Source organism: Dichotomopilus funicola, assembly GCF_033296635.1.
Source record: "Dichotomopilus funicola strain CBS 141.50 unplaced genomic scaffold C8A04scaffold_33, whole genome shotgun sequence".
Classification (NCBI taxonomy): Eukaryota; Fungi; Ascomycota; class Sordariomycetes; order Sordariales; family Chaetomiaceae; genus Dichotomopilus; species Dichotomopilus funicola.
In genome coordinates, this window is record NW_026944054.1 from 18,509 (window position 1) to 34,948 (window position 16,440).

General features: G+C 54.8%; 7 protein-coding genes across 7 annotated transcripts; 3 read left to right on the top strand and 4 right to left on the bottom strand.

Moving 5' to 3' along the window:
• Nucleotides 1-60: 60 nt before the first annotated feature.
• On the bottom strand, nt 61-2,094 carry C8A04DRAFT_37403 (beta-lactamase-like protein 2; the record flags this gene model as incomplete). Its single annotated transcript, XM_062783863.1, has 4 exons — nt 61-913; nt 990-1,248; nt 1,309-1,425; nt 1,569-2,094. The coding sequence occupies 4 exons, from the start codon at nt 2,092-2,094 to the stop codon at nt 61-63; spliced, it is 1,755 nt and encodes a 584-aa protein (XP_062636762.1).
• Nucleotides 2,095-3,215: 1,121 nt separating this feature from the next.
• On the bottom strand, nt 3,216-5,047 carry C8A04DRAFT_28815 (uncharacterized protein; the record flags this gene model as incomplete). Its single annotated transcript, XM_062780786.1, has 3 exons — nt 3,216-3,399; nt 3,481-4,835; nt 4,910-5,047. 3 exons carry the CDS (start codon nt 5,045-5,047, stop codon nt 3,216-3,218), a joined length of 1,677 nt encoding a protein of 558 aa, XP_062636763.1.
• Nucleotides 5,048-6,133: 1,086 nt separating this feature from the next.
• C8A04DRAFT_28816 (uncharacterized protein) lies at nt 6,134-6,859 on the top strand (the record flags this gene model as incomplete). The annotated part of the gene is made up of 2 exons (XM_062780787.1): nt 6,134-6,170; nt 6,234-6,859. 2 exons carry the CDS (start codon nt 6,134-6,136, stop codon nt 6,857-6,859), a joined length of 663 nt encoding a protein of 220 aa, XP_062636764.1.
• Nucleotides 6,860-7,023: 164 nt separating this feature from the next.
• Nucleotides 7,024-7,575, bottom strand: C8A04DRAFT_28817 (Prefoldin; the record flags this gene model as incomplete). Its single annotated transcript, XM_062780788.1, has 4 exons — nt 7,024-7,141; nt 7,213-7,337; nt 7,387-7,457; nt 7,515-7,575. 4 exons carry the CDS (start codon nt 7,573-7,575, stop codon nt 7,024-7,026), a joined length of 375 nt encoding a protein of 124 aa, XP_062636765.1.
• A 571-nt stretch (nt 7,576-8,146) lies between these two features.
• On the top strand, nt 8,147-9,590 carry C8A04DRAFT_28818 (P-loop containing nucleoside triphosphate hydrolase protein; the record flags this gene model as incomplete). Its single annotated transcript, XM_062780789.1, has 3 exons — nt 8,147-8,790; nt 8,859-9,309; nt 9,369-9,590. The coding sequence occupies 3 exons, from the start codon at nt 8,147-8,149 to the stop codon at nt 9,588-9,590; spliced, it is 1,317 nt and encodes a 438-aa protein (XP_062636766.1).
• Nucleotides 9,591-10,051: 461 nt separating this feature from the next.
• Nucleotides 10,052-11,678, bottom strand: C8A04DRAFT_37408 (uncharacterized protein; the record flags this gene model as incomplete). The annotated part of the gene is made up of 2 exons (XM_062783864.1): nt 10,052-11,411; nt 11,509-11,678. The coding sequence occupies 2 exons, from the start codon at nt 11,676-11,678 to the stop codon at nt 10,052-10,054; spliced, it is 1,530 nt and encodes a 509-aa protein (XP_062636767.1).
• Nucleotides 11,679-13,123: 1,445 nt separating this feature from the next.
• C8A04DRAFT_28820 (uncharacterized protein) lies at nt 13,124-16,213 on the top strand (the record flags this gene model as incomplete). Its single annotated transcript, XM_062780790.1, has 3 exons — nt 13,124-15,090; nt 15,264-15,526; nt 15,597-16,213. The coding sequence occupies 3 exons, from the start codon at nt 13,124-13,126 to the stop codon at nt 16,211-16,213; spliced, it is 2,847 nt and encodes a 948-aa protein (XP_062636768.1).
• Between the last annotated feature and the right edge of the window lie 227 nt (nt 16,214-16,440).

A 16,440-nucleotide genomic window follows, 5' to 3' on the forward strand; every position in this document is an offset into this window, starting at 1 on the left:
CTTTCCTTTTTTCCTAGAATTGATGAAACATAAAACAACCACAATCTTTATGTCTATCAACTAATAACCCTCCCTCTCCAACCTAACCCCATACCCCACCGCCTCAACCCCCCTCACCCTCCCATTCCCCCCTCTCCCAAACACAAAATGATCCCTCGCCAGCAAATTATACGTCACCCGATCCATCATCGCCCACGTCACACACGACCCCATCCCCCACACCAACTGCCCATCCCTGGCCTCCACCTCTTCCGCCGTGGCCCTCGTCCCCACCGCCCGCCACGCCTCTTCCCTCTCCGACTTACTCCCCGTCGCCGGGTACAACCTATACCTCATCGGCGGATCGAGCCGCGGCGGTGTTGCGGGAGGGAGGGTACTACCCGGGTCGGTGGACGGTACATCCACGCCGCGAATGACATATTCCGTGATTGCCAGCCCTGGACCGTCGTTGTCGACGGCGAAGGTGAGGCTCGAGTTGGTATCCCGGTCTACATACCGTCCCGCATACTTCCCTTCCGCTTCCGCCTTGCCGGCTTCCTCAACAGCCGGCACCAACATCTCCACCACGCGGGACATAATCCCCGTCGTTTCCGCCGTGCCCGCCTCTCCCACCCCCCCAGGCCCAGCCACCAAAACGGTTACAACAAGATCGTAGTCGGGGATAAGCACGAGGATGGCGTGGTAGGAAATCAGATCGCCCGTTTTGGTGTACAGTTCGATGAGCCGGCCGTCGGAGGTGATGTTTTCGGCGCGGAAGATCTCCCAGGGTTGGCCGATGAGCAGGCCCGTGGAGGAGGTGGCGGTTACGGGTTTGAGCCATTTGCGCGTTTGGGTTGGGGGGAGGAGGCGGTGGTGGAGGATGGCGTCGGCTAGGCGGTGGAGATCGGTGAGGGTGGAGAAGTAGCCGCCGTTACTGTTGCACCGTTATGTTAGTGAGTAATTCATATCAGGTTGGGCTGAGTTAAAGTAAGGGGGAAAAAGTCACGTACGGCCCCTCAAACCCAAGATCAGCCGGCCACCAGATATCGTTGGCCGGGATGAACCCGAGGGAGTCATCTGGTTTGGAGGCAAAGGTGCGGGTCATGTTGGTGGGTTTCCAGATGTTGTCATGGACGAAATCGACGTAGGACTGGTTCGTGACGGCCTCGACGACGAAACTGAGGATGGGGAACGCGATGTTGGAGTAGACTGTTTGCGGGGAGAAGGGGACTTGGACGGGGGGGCGCTGGCCGAAGTGTTTGAAGAATGCTGGGACTGTGAGTCAGGATGTTGTTTGTTGTGTGTTTACTGGGAGTTAGGGGGTCTCACCGGTTTTGTTACATGCTGGTGTGCCAAAGAACCCAGCACAGCCTAGAAGCCGCGAACTGTTGGTCTCTGGGTAGCCATAGGCCGACTGGTTGACGAAGGGAGTGATATCCGTGATCACTGCCTTACGTTAGCGACATCCCTCATCAACAAGAAAACAAAACCCCTTGGGCAAAAAAACAAAAAAAAAAAAAAAAAAAAAAAAAAAGAGAAAAAAAAAAAAAAAAAAAAAAAAAAAAAAAGAAAAGAAAAGAAAAACTCACAATCCGACGGAATCCCCGCCATATGCGACGCCAGGCCCCCCAACGTAACCTCCTCCCAATCCACCTCCCACACCGCACTCCCCTCATCCCTCGCTTGCCCCGCCAACCCCTTCAACTCCGGCACATACTTCGTCACACTATCGTCCAACCTCACCCCCCTATCCCTCAACATCAACAACGCCAACGGCGCAAACACCTTACTCAGACTCCCCAACCTAAACACCGTATCCCTATCCACTTGCTGCACACCCTTTGCGTCTCGCTGGGGTGGGGTGTGGGTGTATTCGAAGAGGAGGTCGGGTTCGTGGATCGATTTGACGCCGATGGCGAGTGCGGAGGTTTGGTAGGGGGTTGTGAGGTCGTCGAGGAGGGCGCGGAGGGCGGTGGAGGCGGTTGAGATGGAGGGGTGGGTGCTGGGGTGGTGGGGGGCTGGGAGGACGGGGCCGAGGGGGGGACAGTGGCCGTTGAGGCCGGTGGCTAGGGCCAAGGCTGGGAAGAGGGGGATGAGGGTGTGTGAGGATATCATCGTGTTATGCTGCAAAGAAAGAAGAGGGGGGTGATGGTGGTGGGTAAAAGAGAGGCGAGATGGGTTTGAGATCCGGTTGTGTCTTTATACATTGATAGAATCTAAACTACTGAACCTGTCGACGTCAACCTGCTCACCGCGAAAAACCAGCCTCATGGTAGTGGTCCTTCAGCCCCATCCTTCCGTCAAGCATGCAAATTACAGATTACCGACCACCGCAAACCAAACCAGGCGGTGGTCAACCTCCCATGCCACGCATTGTTTAACATGGTACTGATTCGCTCGCTCGGAAGTCGGAACCCAACCCAGATCGAACTCACCACAGTCCGAATCCTATCCGGGCTTGCCTGGCCCATCAATGTTGAGCTATAACCGGAAAAGGAAAGAAAACTGCCTGGGGAACCAATGAAAGGCTTTGTTTGGGCCCAGGCGAGCCAGTTCAGACCTTGCAGTGCTTGCAACGTGGTTGTCAACGGCGTGTGGCGGAGTGGGGCGGAGCAAGCCGAACCAAGTCAAAATCAACCTCATCCTGGCCGGAGCTCGCTCAGATCACGTGATTGGATCCCAAGCACGCTCCTCGGACAAGACACGTGATGACGCGACATCGAACTTGCCGCAGGCAACAGAATACAATTGCATGTCGATCTTCCTTCGTGTCTTCGGAGGCAGGCACCGATATTCGATCCCGATCAATTCTGTACTTCTCACGCCCAATCAGATGCGAACGGACGTGGTCCCGTTGGTTGATGCTTTTCCTTGATTCTCCTCTGACACTCACTAGCAACACCCAGCATCCAGCATGAAGCAACGCGAACCGCCTCAGAGACCCACCCTCCCATAAGTCATACTCGACCAAGACGCCGACGCTATGCAACTAGTTCCATACCGTATCCCTCCACGATTGTAGACTGTCAAACGAAGATTGGCAGTGAATTCGTCCTGCACTCAGACGTTTTAAAGCAAAGCAAAGCAAAGCAGAAACAGAATCACTTCCTCCGCCCCCTCCAAACACAACGCAGCCCAGACGCCAAAGCGGCGACCCATAAATCGGCGCGATAAAACAACAAACACAAACTCCAACCCTTACACAGTGTACCATCCCCCCCACGCCCCAAGCGAGCCTAGTGCCCCGGACGCAGATCGCACACCTCAAACTCGAGGGACCTCGACTCATAGACGTGGCCCTGCGGGTGCCCGGCATCGACGTAGAGGTTGTCAACCGAGTGCGGGTGGAAGGTCTCGCTGCGCTGGCACGACAAAAGGTGAGGGAGGCCGGGTGGGTTGGTCAGGCGGAAGATACCCCATCTACACGCGAGGAAATTAGTTACGGCAAGGCATAATAATTACGGAAACGCATGACCACACGGGTCGGATAGGACCACTTACGAAGGCTCGGACTTCGGCGCGCAGACAATCGCAATACTCTCCGGCATCATCACCTGGTATCCAGCCTGCGTGTGCAAGTCGCGCGAGCTCATGAAGCACGTCTGCGTGGGGTGCGTATGGATCCACCCGATGACCTGCAGATCGTTGGTAATGCAGTACTCGAGCATGCTCGACTCGTTCTCTGTCTCGCACGTGTCTGACGTGCACGTCTGCTCCGGGATCACCAGGTGCGAGATAAAGAGCGCATTGTTGACCGCAGTGCCGCACAGCGTGCCGCACATTTCCAAACCTCGGCGGGTGTTGGGTGCTGCGAGCTGTAGGAACCGCTCGCGGAGAGTGCTCGGGAGGAAGACAGGCCTGACGGGATCGCCATTCTCCAGGTAGGCGGCCGGACGGAAGGTCACGCGTCTGTCGCTTTCCGCGGAAGACTCGGCGGGGGTTTTGGCGGGGACAATGGGCGCTTCCTCGTCCGGTGTATTGTACTCGGAGGCCGTACTCGGGGCCAAGAGCTCCTTACCCGGTCGGGGAGGTGGGAACAGCGAAGAGTCCCTCTCCTGATGGAAGCCCTTGTCGGGCCATGGCGGTGGCCCTGGGGGAGGAGACCAGTCATCCCTCTCTTTTGGAGGTCGTGGGGGTTGGGGCCTAGGCCCATCCAGGCGCTCTCGGGATACAGGGCGCTCATAATCATAATCTCTGCGGGCAGATTTGTTGATTGATGGGTAGTAGTAGCTTGACGGCGGGGCGTAGTCTCGGTCGTCGTCATAAGGTCTCGCATAGTCATCGCTCCGGTCAAGTTGCCGTCGGGTAGCTTCCATTTGCCTCCGTAGTTCATCGTCATCCATGTATGGCTCAGGCGCAGGTTTGCGTTCCTGTTCTGTTCGCAAGGTGCCCCATCGCCCGATCCTAGAGCTATCCCTCTCTGATTCTCCAGCAGTAATCCTACGCCGGTTCCTTATCTCTTTCCTCGCAAGGTCCACCGCAAGATCTTGGTAATCCTGGACGTCGAGGACATCGGCCGGCGAGCTGTAACTCCATGACAAGGCCGGGTCTCTTGCCGCGTGCTTGGCGTATGAAGTTGATGAACCGGAGGTCAGCTGCTTCCTATCTTGCGCCAAGTCTCGCTCGGCGGCTGAAATCTTCCTCCATCGGTCGTAATTATCGTCAATCTCGGGTCGCAGTATTTCTAGCGTTTCTATAACCCGCGGGAGGCGTTTTCCGAGTTGTTGGATGGCTCGTCGCGACTCCAGCTCTTTCGCTTGGGGGTGTTTGCTGAGATAGTGGAGGACAAGCGTGGAGTATCGGTAGAGGAGGAGGTAGGTCTGGGGCAAATTGCCCTCGCGCAGGTACACCTGGGCCTATTGATTTCCAATGTTAGCCTCCCATTCAAATGCAGCCTCTGGGCTCCACGATATCCAAGATTGCTACGCACTTCATGGTGGATGGTTTCCGCGGCTCGGGCCCAGTACTTGAAGCCAACTAGCGGATTCCAACCAAACTCAGTCGCCCTGTTTGTGAGTTCCTTTGCTGTCAAGGGCTCGTGGCCCAAACTCAAGTCCGTAACGTTCATCTTGACATTGATGGTTGTTGGCACAAGAGCACCAACACAAGTCGTATGGTCTGAGGTGGGGTTCTAGCGCAGCCGGTCAAGAACGAAAGGACAGGTGCAGAAGGTCTTCGGTTGTATTCGAGTTCATCGTCGGGTTGAAAAGCGGCAAGACGCACTTTTGAAATAAAGAAGGATGGTCACCAGGAGATCTGCACCACCCTGGCGATCAAAGCACAGAAAGTGCGTCTGCAAGCTGCCTGGTCAAGTTGCGTATCAAGTTGCGTACCACTGAGAGGTGGTTGTATGTTGGTGACCCCGCCATCAAGCTTGACCGCGTTTGGGGGAGCTTCGAAACAGGTGGGGCAGTGGAGTCACCTTGGCGGCTTGCGCGCCCTGCACGGGCCTTTTTTGATCATTGCAGGGGTTCGGGCAAGTCCGTCTTCTGGAATATTTTTGCACCTCACTTTTCAAGAATTATTTTCTAAGACGACCGATCTAACACTGACAGATGTGAATTAAATTGGTAGAAACTGTCAATGAAGCTGTTTAAAAAATACTCGACCGATGAAATACAGTTCATGCCATCAAGTTTTGCGGGAAAACCGTAGTTCGTTTTTCTTGTTTATGATGTCTATTAACTTGCAGTTTAAATACAACAAAAAACTCACTTAGATGACCATCACTTATTTTTCCATCCACCCACCCCACAAGCACCCGGAGTTGTCGGCGAGCGAACCGACGAGGCGAATCTCGCCTCACTTTTTCCCCTGTCACGATGGAAAGCAACTTGCTTCCATGATTTGTTGGGACAGCGTCCTTTCGGGATGAGTCGGGACAAAAATTTGCCCCTGTCCTTGTTTTGGACACGGCACAAACCACACCCTGCCACGGCCTGTTCCGAGTTCAGCCTTATTTTGACAGGCCAGGAGGCTGGAAAAGAGCGAGTGGATGGCGGGAATTGTTGAACGGATATAAAACCACGTGTGTAGAAGCCTTTGTAAAACCCAGATGTCTTCCATTAAGTCCATCATCATCAAGCTTAGCCTACCTACCTAGCCCACTGTGCAATTTGCCTTTGTTTGCTATTACACAATCACCGCCGTGGATATGTCTCGCTTTCCTCAAACTGCCGTTAAATCCCAAGGTAACAAACACTAGACCCCTACCCTTACTCCCTCAGACCTTGGACTGACGTAGAACCGGCCAGCGAGCATCGAGGCGTCGGTGAATTCCCTCACCCTCACCCTGGGCAAGCTCTCCATCCCAGCCGAGACATGTCTCTTCAGTCTCCTCAACGAGACCTTCACCAAGATCACCACTGTCTTCAACCTCGACGATCCTTCAGACGTTCTCGCCGACCCAGCCAACCTCGAGAAGATTCTCAATACCATCTTCGATACCAATTCCGTCCCTCTCGTCACCGAAAAGTCTGTCCGCATTGCCGCTGGTCTTGATGACCATGACCGGTCGTGTCTCTTCATCCAGGCGGTTGCGGGTATGGTCCTGATCTTTCAGCGGCTTAGCCAAGCGGGTGGTCCTGTCTCGGCTCGGTTGCTCTCTCGGGAGCTCCAGTTGTTTGGCGAGAGTGAGCAGCGGCGGGTTGTGCTTGATAAGATTGGGCACAGTTCGGCGTTCAGTTCTTGCTACACCAAAGACTCTCTCGTTAGATTCGTGTTGGAGGCTATTGACACCGGGAACGATGGTCAATGGGAGGTTCTGGATTCGAAGCCTATCGGAGAGCGCATGGTGAGCGAAGAGAGTGCGTGCATTAACGACCGCCCGTGTAAGAACATGGGTTTGCCGTGGGGATTCACGATCATGACGTTGAACTAAAAGGGCAGGTCTAATGTTGTAACAACTTTGTACAATAGTGTCAGCATCTCCATTCTGGGTAGAGCGAAGCGTGGCGTTTTGGGGTATCTATCTGTGTTAATAAAGAAGTCCGCTCTGTCACCACGACCACCCTAACCTGTTACATGTCCCACCAGCTGTAGAGATCATGCCGCGGCTGCTTGGGGGGCTGCTGCTTGAGCACTTGTTTGTACTTGGATGATCTCGCCTTTCTTCTTTTCCATCTTCCCCTGCAATTCCTTGATGTGCTGCTCTAACCTTGAGCTTTATGTTGCGGTTTTGTTAGCTTCTGGTTTCTTTCACTTGTGTTGTTTGACCTGTGTTGATAAACTTACATCTCTTTGTCGATAAATTCCAATCGTCCATTGACGGTACTTTCTGCCTCTGCCTTTTCTTGCTTGAGCAAAACCGGTCCGACAAGCTTGTAGATGGTCTCCCCCTCTTTCAGGTTTGAGAACTCCTAAGCGGGGTTAATGATAACATTTCATTTTGTAGCTCACGAGACAAACCTTCTGCACCCCAACATTTTCTTGTTTTTGAGCCTCTAGCTTCTGCCTGGATTGAACGGTGTCTTGAAGATCTGTGTTTTGTGTAAGTAAACATGAGACTTAACAACGGAGGTTTCGGTTGAGCGAACCTTGCTGGAGCTTGGTAAATTCCTCTGAGAGGGCTTGAAGTTTTGCCTGGATTTCGGCCATTGTGAACTTCGATATCGGTCGTTCCAGGGGGGCACGTGTCAACTTGAAACCGTGAGCTTGAAGACAACGTAAGTCTGTTGAACCACGTTAGGCAGGCGAGACTTTTGGTACGTGTATGTATGTACCTGATCAGGGTGATGATGCTCCGCAGTCGAATTTCTGGAGCTCCCAAAGTTACCTGTTAGTGATTTACGGCTTTTTTGGCGCTGATCCTTAACACGGTCCAGAACGCCCCGCCAACCACAGAGTGGCGTCAGCCCCGCGCTCTCTGTTTCCTGGTCCACGACTGCAGCCTGTCCAACGAATGGCTGCATTTCCCAAACCGAACAGCAACACCAAAACACAACATCACCGGCTCGTGTTTGGCGCTCAACAGACTAGCTCAAGCGACACGTTCACGTTTGTCAAGCTCCCCCCTTAACGGCCACATTGACCGTATCCACCCGATAACCGTCTCAAGAACCCTGCTGGTTGCCTGCGTACCACGAACACCAGCCGAACACATCCACGAATGCCCGATTATCGACCAAACATACACCTTTATCCGATCCGATAAACCGAATTGCCCCCGATGTCGAATACCGACTTTCTCGACCGCGCAATCAAACAGGTCCGTTTGGCCATTGACGCCGACAATGCCGCCCAATATGACAAGGCGTACCAACTCTACTACCAATCTCTCGAGCTGTTCATGCTGGCGCTCAAATGGGAGAAGAACCCCAAGTCAAAGGAGATGATCCGCGCGAAGACGGGCGAGTACATGGACCGCGCGGAGAAGCTGAAGGCACACCTATCGGACGCCGAGGCCAAACGGAAAAAGCCCGGCATGGTGGGAGTTAATGGCACATCAACGGGTGGTACAGGCAAGGGCAAGGAGTCTGGAGAAGATGGTGCTGAGGGCTTGGATGAGGACAGCAAGAAGCTGCGTAACGCTCTGGCTGGGGCTATCCTTCAAGAGCGGCCGAATGTGAGCTGGGACGATGTCGCTGGGTTGGAGGGTGCAAAAGACGCGCTGAAAGAGGCTGTTTTGTTGCCGATAAAGTTCCCACATTTGTTCCAAGGGAAGAGGCAACCGTGGAAGGGAATTTTGCTGTATGGGCCGCCAGGAACGGGTAAGAGTTACCTGGCGAAGGCGGTCGCCACGGAAGCGAACAGTACATTTTTTAGCGTGAGCAGTTCGGATTTGGTGAGCAAGTGGATGGGTGAGAGTGAAAGGTGAGCCGGGATTACTCCTGCGGACGAAATAGAGGTGGTCCCAACATACTAATGCGGCGCTCGTATAGGCTAGTTCGGCAACTATTCGCGATGGCACGGGAGAACAAACCCGCTATCATCTTCATCGACGAGATCGACGCCCTGTGCGGTCCCCGTGGCGAAGGCGAGTCCGAAGCCTCCCGTCGGATTAAAACGGAAATGCTGGTTCAGATGGATGGTGTCGGGAAAGATTCCAAGGGCGTCCTGATTCTTGGAGCTACGAATATCCCTTGGCAACTTGACGCCGCCATCCGTCGTCGATTCCAACGGCGTGTCCATATTAGTTTGCCCGACCTGGCCGCACGAACCACGATGTTCAAGCTAGCAGTGGGCGACACGAACACTGCGCTGAAGTCGGAGGACTTCCGGGAACTGGCAAAAGCGGCAGAAGGGTACTCGGGATCCGATGTCAGTATCGTGGTGCAAGACGCGTTGATGCAGCCTGTGAGGAAAATTCAGCAAGCAACGCATTTCAAAAAGGTACGGCTTCATTCCTTTAGGCGGGGTTACATGGTCAGAAATTAACACTTATGTTCTAGGTTGATCTCGATGGTCAGAGAAAATACACCCCCTGTTCACCAGGCGACCCAGAGGCGGAGGAGATGACATGGGAGAAGGTGGCATCCGAGGAGTTGCTTGAGCCATTGGTCGAGAAGAAGGACTTCATCAGAGCTATCAAGGCTAGTCGGCCGACGGTGTCACAAGAGGATTTGTCGAGGAACGAGGACTGGACTAAGGAGTTTGGCAGCGAAGGAGCGTAACGAGAGACACAGGCGGTTTTGGCGTTCGCGAAAAGGTGGACATTGTTATGGCGGGTACTGCTGTGAGGCGTGCGGCGTTTTTCAGGTCCAAGCATATGGCATCGGATAGGGACGATGGGAGCTCTGTAGATTCTTGCACGGGTTGTTGGCCTGGAAGGGTGCGACACATTGTGGGATTTGGGCCGTTTCGGACATCAACGTATTATTCCATAGCGATCTATGCCAACCAATCTGTTTTAAGCAAAGAAGATATCCGATTTTTGCTTCCGTTTCACGCCATGGTATGGTACATCCCACTGCAGAATAACGAGTCAAGACTCGCACCCAGACATGACCCAAGAACTCCGTTACCTGACCCCAACCCCAGGTGAACTCCAAGAAAGCAGAGTGAAGACCAACCGAAAGAGGAAAAAAAAAGAACACGAGAAACACGACGACCAGGGACCTGCAGTAATAACCTGCTACTCCGCAGCCACGGACTTCCTCTTCTTCTTCTTCTTCTTCTCACCATCGTCGGCATCTGCCATCTCAACGTCCTCACCGCCGAGACTCTTCCGCTTTTTCTCCTTCTTCTCTTTCTTGCTGTCCTTCTTCTTCTCCTTCTTTTCCTTCTTATCCTTGGCGGGCGGGTGATCAACCATCTCCTCGTCAATGTCCATATCGTCACCATCATCCAGAACGGCCTTGACCGCCTTGTCCATTGCGTCGATGTTCTTCATGGGCTTTGTGCCCTTGGCGTACCACTCCAACCGCTGCTCTAATTGGTCACGCATGACCTCACCAAACCGCTTAGTGGGCTTCTCGGAGAAGTTGTCAATACGACTGGCGATCGAGCACTTGTTGGCGAGGTACCGGGAGATCCGGCCCTTGATCTTGGGGCCGGCACGGCCGATGAAGGAGCTCTGGTACAGCAGCCCATATTTAGGCGTCGCACCCTTCGTCTTGAGGGCACGGAAGAGGGCCTTCTCGGCACCGAGAATCTGGAGGGTCGAGGCGGGGTACTTTGCGAGATTGGTCAAAGAGCCGGCGTGGGAGATCAGGCGGGCGGCAACCGGGGTGCCCAAGATGACCTGTAGGTTAGGAGCGACATCGCCCATCTTCTTGTCGAGCGACTCAGCGAGGATACGCCGGTAATCGGCCATCTTCGAGACGTTCGACGCGAGGTCCTTCACCATCAAAAGATCGGTATCGCTGATATCTTGTCCCATGGAGATCTTGGCCGCCTGAATGATGGCCTCGGCCTTGTCCTGGTCTTGATTGATGACATTCGCAATGTCGTCCACACTCTCGTCGGTCAAGCTCTTCTTGTTGCCAATGGCCAGGACGAGCTTCGCGTAGGTACCGTTGTCGGACACGATGCGGATCAGCTCTGGGAAATGCCAGCCGTACCACTCCCGGACGCGCATAGCACCCTGGTTGATGCCCTTGTCAAGCGCGTCAAGGGTAGCGATGCCTTGGATGATATGGTTATCGTTCTTGTGTACGCTGAACTTGACCTTGGCGCGCGAGTAGGCATGGCCGAGACCGAGCTGCGCGCGGTTGATGTCGCCCTCCTGCAAGCCCTTGAGGAGCTTGTTCGCATGGAGGCGAATACCACGGAGAAGGGCAGCAACCACCTCAGAAGTGTCCGCCGCTTCGCATTGAACGCCAGGGAATGTCGCGCTGATCTCGCCAGCTATCCGCTTGTCCACCACACCCAGCACAACCTTGCTCTTCTTTCCACTCGTCTGCGGCAGGTTAAGTTCGAGGGTATTCTTGAGATGGTCTGGCATGATGCCTTCGGAGATCAGATTGATGGCCTCCAAACCGTGGGCGGCAGAACTAAAGGGCATTAGTTCAAGGTTTCGGACAGTGATTGCGTCCCGCATCCATTGCGCGCCAACAACGAGAGCGCAGCAGTAGCAAACGGCACACTTACGTCCAGGGATTGAAGCTACGCAATTTGACCATCTTTCCGAACTTGTCCAGGCTTTTCATCGCATCTTTGACCTCGGGTAGTTCCAGGCCGACGGTGTCGGCTTGGTGCACCACCTCGAAGAGCGAAAACCCGACAGCGCTCTCGAAGAGCAGATAATTGACGACCACCATCTTGAAAAGACGTGATTCGAAATCCCCGGGGGATAATACGTCTTCTTTGGCGTGTGGGTGGTGAGGCGACCCAACACAAATGATTCAATGGCTGCTGGTGTTTCAGGATGCGGGTTGGCACGTTTTCCTCGACATTTTTCAGAGTCGAAGTTTTCGAAATTTTTGCGGCAAGCTTGCGCACGGTCCATGTGGGGTCACCGATGTCCGCGCACCGAGTAAGGCCTCACATTGCGCCAAGTCGCAGCTCTTGTCCAATCACCTGCAACGGCTTTGCTGACCTCCGAATTGATTCCTCCTTCCTCTTTGGGGCTGCCTCCCCATACTCAACGAGTGAATCTCACCTCACGTCTCGGCATCCCACCAAAGAAGGGCGAACCTCAGTTGCCACGGCCCGACGACATTTTCCTTCGGCGTCCTCTCCGTGGCCTGCCACTACTTATTGGTTAAGATACTCGGTTCCAATCCTTGCCCACCGGCAACCAATACACGATTAGCTCCTTGCCTGGAAGCACGCGTCCGCGTTGTGATGTGGACGATCGGGCAACACGTCTGGTTGCCTGCAATCTCCTTGCCCTTCTCTTGCCTAGCCGACGTGACGCACCTCTCGGGAGTCAACGCCTTTCGCAGCCAATCTCGAGAGACTTGTACCTCACGGGACTTGCACCCGGCGCTGCCTGCTATGACATCGACTGAAAACCGGACTATTTTGGTGCTATTAGGCTGACCGAGAGGCTGTATGTAACTCGGCCCTTCCACTGTGATTCACCGATTCAGCTGACACTGCTATGCCGGCGAACCGACACGGGCACACGCCGAGCATGCACGGTTCTCCGACCCAATCTCGACATGGCCAGGAACAACGAAAAAGGAGATTATTTGTTCGATGGAAGATGGCTATGGAGCAACCGGACGGGACGGTGGTGGAATGAAACGTGGTTCCTCAAATAACATAGGCGTCCAATCACGAGCGCGGGCGACTCCCCGAAGATTCAGCTGCCGCTCTCGCACCTTTCCGCTCTCGTCCGTCAGCCCGTCAACGATAGGTGGGACCAATCGCGGCTTCGGGCGAGTGATGCGCAGCTGCGATGGGGAAGTTTTGTTCGTGCCCCTGGCAGCCTTATCCGAGAACAGGGATTCCTTCATGTCATATAACGGCTTCACACGGACGGTGAAGGCGGCGGGGGGGTTGACGACCCATTTCCATGGCCCAATTCCCAATTACCTTCCTTTAATCTGTCCAATTCGTTAGTTGCACGAGCTCAACCAACAGCGCAGCGGAGTTCCTCACTTAGTGCTCCAGTAAGACGAACCACCCTGAGTTTATGACCCCACAGACCGGCCACAACCACCGAGAGACGAAGGTTCGAAGATTTCTGCGGCTCGTGTCCTTCGTTGTCGCCTCTTCTCAGTTTTCACGACTTGGTCGCTGTCGACGCTTCAATGTCATGGATCCGCACCACCCCCAACACGGGAGCCACATCTCGTCTGGCACCTCCAACAGGAACATGGCCGCCGACAATGCTGACACTTCAACTCGAGTCACCCCCGGCGTTCTTCGGTCCCTAACGGCTTCGCCGGGCGCCTTAAAAGAACCCACATCAAAGCCAACCGCCGAAGAAACCGTCATAAGAGATGACCCGGTCAGGGAGTCTTGGCTATCCTTTGCTTCGACCACAGCAAGCAGGGATTCCGTGACGCCCAGCATCTTCTCCGTGAGAGCCTCTATCGCCTCCGGGTCAACCAGATACTCAGTCCGGCAATCCTCGCTCGAGTCGCCCCTCACGGCCACGAGCCCGGACCACCAAGACTACCGGAAAAACAGTTACCCTACAAATCCTCGGTACGCTTGCACCTTCTGTGATTTGGCGTTTGCCTCCAAGATGGATTGGGAATTGCATGAAGCGGTGAACCACGACCAGCCCGAACATTTTCGATGCGCGATCTGCCCAGCCGTCTTCTCACGAGCAATCCTCGTTACCGAACATATTAAACGCGATCACCACGCGGGATCAGACGACCATACGGCTGCACCGGCGCCGTTGGGGGTCAGGCGGAGTGCTCGGGGGTGTGGATTTTGCGGAGCGCTTCTGTTGTCATGCGGCGAGTATTTGCAGCATGTTGGCGGTCATTACGACGAAGGACTCGACAAATCATTTTGGCAACATACCCGTGTTGTTGAAGGGCTGCTCCGTCAACCTGAAATTGCCGCGGCCTGGATAGCGCTGGTCACCAAGGAAGAAGAGTCGCGTGGGGCGAAGCTGAGCTTCCTTTGGCAACCCGAGGCCGGTTCTTGGGCTACTGGCGTTGGGCAGCCCCAGCACCTGCGGGATCTGCTGGAGGTATTCGGGACGGGATCGATGCGGGCAGAAGAAGCCGCTGCTTTAGCCTTTGCCAGTGCCCATGTTAGGGTGGAAGCAAACGTGAGCGATTTGTTTGACAGACTCAACCTGCGAACTCCAGTCATACGTGAGAGAGACACACCAACACGCCCACCGCCAACGACACCGGAGCTGCGGCCAACCTCTTCGGTCACAACTGACGACTTGGTCTCTCCGATTATATCTTTGCCAGCACCATTTCGACCAACGACTGCGCCTCCAAGCGTTTCTGAGCAATTGCATTTGTCGCCTAGACCACCACCACCGTCATCCTCCAACTTCTCCGGCCCCGATGGAGCTCCGACTTATGCCTCCGCGCGGTTGGAACCTCTAGGATTTCGAGGGCCGACTGGTCTCCGCCGTATTGGGGGGTCTCGAGACTTAAGCGCGTCGAGGCAGGTCACCTCGCTTGACCTTGGCTCGCCGCGCGTACCCACGGCCCCATCATCGCACTTCTCGCGCACTCCTTCTACGGCGGTTCGAAAAGCGCTCGCGCCGCAACCTCGTCTACTGGAAACCTTTCAGGAAGTTGCGCCGCATGAAGACGCGGGTCAGGGGCGACTGGCGGTCCCTTTGATGAAACCTCACACCAGCTCAAGCACACTATCAACGCATACCAGAGAAGGGTCCCATGGGTTCGGTGACAGCAACAGCGAACCAGTGTCCGATGATAGCTTTTCGGAGCCGGATACATGGTTGGAACCTAGCGGACCCCCTGCGGTCTCGAGTCCGTGGAGGGACGCGTTCGAGCAGAGCGTCGACCAAGCCATGACACGCCTTTGGGGTCGGTACAACCGTGATTGGGATGCTCTTGTGCGGCAGTGTGTTGGCGAGAGGAACCCGGACTCAACCCAGTACCAAGGCCCCACGAACCAGGCGCGCAAAGGGGCGTCATCGATGAACAACCCCAACAAACGCTTCCGGCCGGTTTCGCGATCACTCCGACAAGACGAGGAGGAGGAGGACGATGACGACGGGGATTCCAATCAGCCCTCATCTTCGTTGTCCCAAATTGGTAGCGACGTTAGGAAACAGTATGCTTGCCCGTTTCGGAAGCATGACCCGCGTACCTACAACATTCGAGATCATGAAATCTGTACGGTCAGGGTGTGGCCGTCGATTTCCAGATTGAAGTAAGCCTTCTCTCGCCTCTCTGATGCAGTTTCATAACTGGAGAAGCTTGCCAAAGCGCTAACCGTCTCGAAAGGGAGCATCTCTACCGCAAGCATTACAAGGTTCATTGTCAACGGTGTAAGACTGTCTTCTCTGACGCGAGGGAGCTTGCCGAGCACGACATGTTATTTTCACGGTGTCGGGTGCGGGACGACATCCCCAACCCTAGCGATATCACGATCCAACAGGAAAAACAGCTCAAGTCGAGAAAACACACTAGTAGGCGACAATCTGATGAAGATAAGTGGAGAGACATCTATCGACTCCTCTTTCCCGGCGAGCAAATCCCGTCGCCATGTAAGTACGCTACACCGGGTTTCTTAAACCAAGCCGTGTCGAGCCGAGCATTGCGCTGATACGAAGTCAGACCCTGAGGTCGCTGAGGACCTGGCTCCGGTAACAAGTGACACCCACATCAGCCTAGACTTTCAGCACTATTTGCTCACCGAAATGCCTGGCTTGTTTCGGAGGGCGGCTGAAGAACACGCCGGCCGGCCCCTCCAACAGCACGAAGGGCTGACCATGGAGTCCATCCCTAGTATCATGAACGATGCGCTCCAGAAGGCGTTCCAGGCGTGGGAGTCCCGGGGGCGACAGTTTCCGAGACCTCAGTCGGAAGACTCGATGTGGCTACTTTCGGGAACTCCCAGCTCACCTGCATACCCTTTTGGGCAACCCAACACATATCATGCGCCTCAACCGGCCGGCCAACTGAGTCAGCCGTTCCTCCAACCAGAGTTTACCTCTTCCGCCGGTCTAGCTGTTGGAGGCTCACATTCTGTGAGCATGACGGATGATCCCGGGTTTGGAGAAGGGCTCTTCCCTTCGGCGCCTCCTGTCACCTTTGACGGGCTTGCCCCGCAGTATGGCAGAGCCCCTTGGGAGCCGAGCCAGGGGATGATGGACATTGGACCACTGGAAGGCGATTTGAGCCATTTCCAAGGTTTCCCGTATGAGTGGCCGGGAATGAGCCAGTCTCAGTAAGGGGTAATTAGTTAGGAAGTTGGTCGAGGTGGTTATAGCATTCCCTGCGAGACAGCATCCTGTCCCAAAGGATATAAAGAATAGAAGAACGCAGATAAATGCGGCAGATGGTAGCTCTCTTACACCGTGCATCTAACTATCAAGAGTTGATGGGAAAGGGGGGGGAACCGGTTCTCCAAATCCGCCGCGACAGAGAGGTAGGGTCGTTTGGGGAGAAATTCATCGTC